We start from the raw sequence: 5,538 nt of genomic DNA, 5'->3' as shown, positions 1-5,538 counted from the left end.
CTTGGTCGCTTTCTCTCCGTTTTCAACCCAGTTACACTTAGCTCTAAATATAGTCGCTTTACTTTTCACTTCATCGATTAGTTTAAGTTCATTCTTAAGTTCGTCATATTCATTTAGTTCTTGATCCACGTTATTCAAATCAGCGCTATGACATATTTTTTTATCCAACTTATCCAATCGCTCGTTTATTTCTCTTTCATGACAAACCTCAGGTTTGTCAGTTGAATTACTGTTACGAGTTATCGACGTTAAATATGGTTGCTTCACTTTACTTAATGAAGCTTTGTGGAGCGCTTTGGAGAAGCCGGCTAAAAGCAGCGACCTTGTCGTGCAAGACGTGTAGAAATGCATGCTGAACTCTGCACGGCCGTTAATTGAGGCCATTCAAATAACCTTGGTGAGCCGTAAAAATAAAACTCCAATCAATTCGAAGCTATTTTTGGAGTGTTTGCGGAATGCGTTAACCTGTCTTGGTAACGCGTCCTACCAGGCGTCAATTAGGAGACGTGAGTTTCTTAAACCAGGGCTGAGCAAGAATTTCCGCTCTCTGTGCTCTTCTTCGTTACCACTGACAAAGTATTTGTTTGGCGATGATCTATCCAAGCAAGTCGACGAGATTGCCAAGGCCAATAAAATCGCGTCCAAGGTGGTTATCAAGAAGACCAATTCAGGCAACAGGTCTGACCGTCGCAAACCAGGACCCCGCAATGACAATAGAATCCCTGTCGATTCTTTTTTTACGGGATCGTTCCGGCTCGTATCGACAAGGGAACTTGAGATCATCAACCACGACCAGGTCCCACCAGGAACTGAAGGTCACAAATTGATTTAAGTGAGTTCCGTTGGACAATTGCCACTCATTTTGATAACTGGTGTCAAATAACCCGTGATCCTTGGGTTCTGGAATGTGTTCAGGGCTAGCGTCTCGAACTTGAAACGGCCCCACACCAAGTGTCCTGGCCAACGCCTCCTAATTTTACAGCCGCACAAGCCTTGGTTATCGACCATGAAGTTTCTAAACTGCTAGAAAAAGGAGAAGTTACTCAGACTCTTCACACTCAAGGGGAGTTTCTGCCCAATATTTGTCTAGTTCCCAAGAAAACAGGCGACACGAGACCAGTCATCAACTTAAAGCCCTTCAATCGCCACGTTTGCAAAAAGAAGTTCAAAATGGAGACAATAGGTTTCGCTGTTCAGCTAATTAACGAAGGCGATTACATGGCTTCTATTGTTCTCAAGGACGCTTACTTTACCATCCCTATACACGTTAATTCCCCGCAAATACTTGCGATTCATGTGGCGGGATCAGTTACTGGAGTTTGTTTGCATGCCTTTCGGGTATAGCCTTGCCCCCCGCTCTTTCACTAAGACGTTAAAACCAGCGTATTCCTATATACGCATGAATGGTTCCTTACACGAAATATTTTCGTTACTGCTGTGCCTATTCCTGGCCAGAAAAACATACACGCGGATTATTATTTTTGGAATTTTAATGACAGGACCGAGTGGAGCCTTCACCCAACTGTATACCAATGGACTACCGAACGGCTCTTCGTCAATCCGAGAATAGACCTTTTTGAAACCCGCTTGAATGCAATGTGAGACCGATATGTTTTTTGGCATCCTGACCCTGGAGCTGTGGCCACAGACGCTTTTTCGTTCTCATGGAGTGATTGTTTCTATTATGCTTTTCCTCCATTTAGCCTAATCCCGAGAGTATTGGCAAAAGTCCATCAAGATCAAGCTTGCATATTGTTGATAGTTCCACTGTGGACACAGGTGTGGTTTCCAACTGTATTAACTAGTCTTCTAGTGGAACGTCCTCTCCTCTTACCGAAATGGTGCTCGTCATACCCAACGAGGCGCGTAGCGCCGAGTTGGCTGTAATCATGTCATATCCAAGAAGTGCGAGTGGAATCATTGTTTTCTTAAAAACGCCCCCAAAATATAGAAAACTAGACTAAAAATAAAAAGGCCCAAAAAATCACGCATATGCTTGCCGTGTTTGTAGATCATGGTATAATGGCTCATAACCCATGATGGCTTAGCCAGGTAAAACTGTCGAATTGCATTATCCAATGATCCAGTTTTTAATAATGATCCATATTTCACGATGAAAACAACATCTACCGCCTGAAAGCAGGCTATGAGGAGATTTTAATATTATATATTTTCGTAGGCTTTGAAAAGGCAGCGAAAAGGAGGGTGATTTCCAATTTCAATGTTATGTTCAACAATGCGCTGGTGAAGGTGTGGAGTTGTCTACCCAACATTATACGCATCACTGAAAATAAGTCAACCCAACATTGCTGATTCGCAGTCGGAGGCAGTAACTTTGTGGTTTTCACTAACTTCGCTTACATTGGAGTAATTATCACTAACTACAGCGGTGGGTTTCAATTGAGTGTCGCAAAACAGACACAAAAGTAAAGACTTCGACCAATCACAGCAGGTGTAAACAACGCAATGAACCAACCCAAATTCATAGCAACTCCATGTAATTTGCTCAAAGCGCGCGAAAAATTGCGCGTGCAAGTCGCTCAGTGGTTTTCCTTCTCACTGATTGATAAACTAGCGCGAGATTTTTACACTAATCACTAAGTGTAGCAATCGCAATCGCGTAATTACTTTCGACAGTCATTTGAAAACTGCCTTAAGCACTCCTCGTTCAAAGATATGCCTGATGACGAATTGATTAAGGCAAAATTCAATCGTGTAATATTAACTGCTAGTTGTTTTGTTCCAAATTCAGGGTGCAGACAACTCTGTATGATCAACAGGTTATGGAAGTAAACTTAGTCTCTTCTGTTGGGGATACTGAAAGAGCCACGAAGCATACATGCACCGCGGCGGAGATAAGTCTGTGGAATCCGATAATAAGGAGGCAAGTGACAACTGACCAACTGTTACATACTAAAACAGTGGATAGCGTTGAAGGCGTGCTCTGATTTGCAACTCAAACTTCGAACATCCTTTGCTATTCATCTTCGAGCAACTTGCGCGGGATTTGCAACCGAAAATATTGTAATCGTCGCAGAAATGATTGAGTCAAAATTATATTTTTCTGAAATATTATCTCATTGTTTTAGTATACACTAGAAAAGGAGTTCATCAAGGGGAGCCTCTATCTCCACTAATTCCTTGAGTCAACCCTTTCCCGAGTAAATTTGTCTTTTAGGAACAGGTTTTTCTAGAGAGAAGTATCAAATTTCCCTTGATGCTGAGATAGCTAGGCTCTGTTTTGATTGGCTTTTACCACAATAGGCATGCTGAAGCTCCCAAGATAGGCGTTCTTTAAATAAATCTACTCGGGAAAGGCTAGGCCAAGTATGGCAGATAAAGGCTCCACTTGATGAGCTCCTGACTGAAACAACTCAGTATTCACCTTAATGTCGGTGGCCGCTTCAGAGCTCGGTTAATATCCACCGCTATAGCCACTTCCATTTTGGTGAATAGTTGTTTATTATCACATGCTTTCTATATTGGTTTGCGTGGTATATTTAGTTTTGTACAAGTTTTAAAAGTTGTACAGGCTTTCTCAATGGTCATGATCTATTAGAGAATTGACACAATGGGCCCCTTGCAGCTGACGACCACATGGCACAAAAACCGTCATACTAGAGAGCAAATTGCGGACTGGGGCATCTAACACAAAGCAACTTAATTTAAATGTTCTTCGCTTTAGATGTCCCAGTGCGCAAATTTCCGCTTGAGTGTGGCACCGGGTTTTTGTACCACGTGATCAGCAATTTCACCCAGTTTATTGTATAATAAAGGGAAAGACGACAATCAGCAGTCCCCAGTTTATCAAACAATAGATAGCGCAAACCGCCGGATAAATCACTATTCAGCCGGTGGATAAGGCATCCCGAAACCAGTTGCATTATCCAAGGGATAGTGATTTATCCGGTGGACAGTTGTTATCCGCCCATTTAAACAACTGGTCCAGGTTTGTGAGCACGCGAGAAGTTGCACCGCCAGACAAATCCACGTTTTCACTAAAACCGGTGGGTAACTAAATCAATTAGGAGCATAAACCCTGCCTTCTCCCCAAGGCATCATCGAGAAATGCATCTCAACATGATTGTTTTTGGTGGCTTTTTACTAATCCTGGAAATTTTTTTTTAGGTCTACTCCTCAGACAGCTTATCTGAAATGGGGATGTCCAAATGCCACCAATTTTACTTTCACAATAACCGAGATTTCTCAACATATGGAAAACAAAACACCAATCTTTACTGATGCAGTGTACAATTATCCGCAAGGAAGGATGGTGGGCATAAGAATTTGCCCCAAGGGCGTGGGCAGTGGAAGAGGCACCCACGTGGCTCTTTTCATTCATATGATACAAGGAGAGTACGACAGGCTCCTAGTTTGGCCCTTTTCTGGTACAATCACTGTTAGCGTCCTAGACCAGAGTGGTCCCGGAGGTCGCGATGAAATCAGTCGAGTCATAAAAGCGATGCCGCACCTGTCAGCCTTCCAAAAGCCTCGTAATGCAATTTCCTGCATCGGGTATGGCTTTGCAAAGTTCGCTCCAATCGAGAAGTTTTTTGGTCCTCCAGTTGTGAAAGACGATAAATTATTCTTGAAAATAGAATTTTCAGGTTGAGCCTAAGACGATGCAAATATCTGTGAAAATATGATATTTGAACTGCTTAAAAATTAATGCTCGAAAAGTAAGAATACATGGCTTGCAATTAGTTCCAAACAAACAACGACGTCATGTACAATTGCAGGTGGACGATCTTTAGTTTTCGTCCACCGACATGGCGGAGATGAAACGTGAAAAACCAGCAATTGATTAATACATTTCTGGGATGTTTACATAGCGTTTAGTGGATGGCTCATCCTCGATTTAGGTACAATAGTGCAATGTGCTAGAGACCGCGTTCCTTCTTAAGTCCATATTGGACCATTCCATTTGGTTAATTTAACGCATCATTAAGGTATAGATTTGTAGGATAGTATTTAAATTGGACCTTTTTTGATATTTTGCCCAGAAAGAACGATTTTTTAAACATAGTTTTAGGTCTTTGGTCGTATAGTTGGCCGGCGAGATTTTGATAAAGATTACAAATTTTCTGGTATTTTTCAGTAAACATTTCATCATTTATAGCATTAGTCCTTCTGCGTTGTTTGAGCACATTTGTGCGTACTTTTGCAAATGACAAATAAATGATTAAGTAGATCCCTTGTGCCAACAACAGGGGGACGTGGGTTCAATCCCGCTCAGGGCAATTACAGTTTTCCCCAGAAGTTGTCCGGTGTTGAGTTTCCCATAACTTTATATATATATATATATATATATATATATATATATAATATATATATATATATATACACCTGAATATTAGGAGTTCAGCGACGTGGAAGAGGGCTCAATACTTTTGTAGAGCGAAAATTATATAAAATAAAACAAGCAAGAGACACAGTAGCGACTCAGAGTTTCATGTTCTCGACACAATCTTCAGGCTACAATGATCTTAATTAATGCGCATTACTCGGTATTTATAGAATTCCCTAAAGTGGAAGCTC

The 5,538-nt window shown here is 41.5% G+C and overlaps 1 protein-coding gene across 1 annotated transcript; it reads left to right on the top strand.

The window, feature by feature from the left end:
• Nucleotides 1-349: 349 nt before the first annotated feature.
• Nucleotides 350-4,612, top strand: LOC138010229 (uncharacterized). Its single transcript, XM_068857164.1, has 3 exons — nucleotides 350-678; nucleotides 2,753-2,884; nucleotides 4,129-4,612. The coding sequence occupies exons 1-3, from the start codon at nucleotides 350-352 to the stop codon at nucleotides 4,610-4,612; spliced, it is 945 nt and encodes a 314-aa protein (XP_068713265.1).
• The last annotated feature ends 926 nt before the right edge of the window (nucleotides 4,613-5,538 follow it).

The sequence above is a fragment of the Montipora foliosa genome, chromosome 7 (genome assembly GCF_036669935.1).
Source record: "Montipora foliosa isolate CH-2021 chromosome 7, ASM3666993v2, whole genome shotgun sequence".
Lineage (NCBI taxonomy): Eukaryota > Metazoa > Cnidaria > Anthozoa > Scleractinia > Acroporidae > Montipora > Montipora foliosa.
The sequence above is the reverse complement of the archived record's forward strand: the minus strand, read 5'-3'. Positions and strand labels throughout refer to the sequence as shown.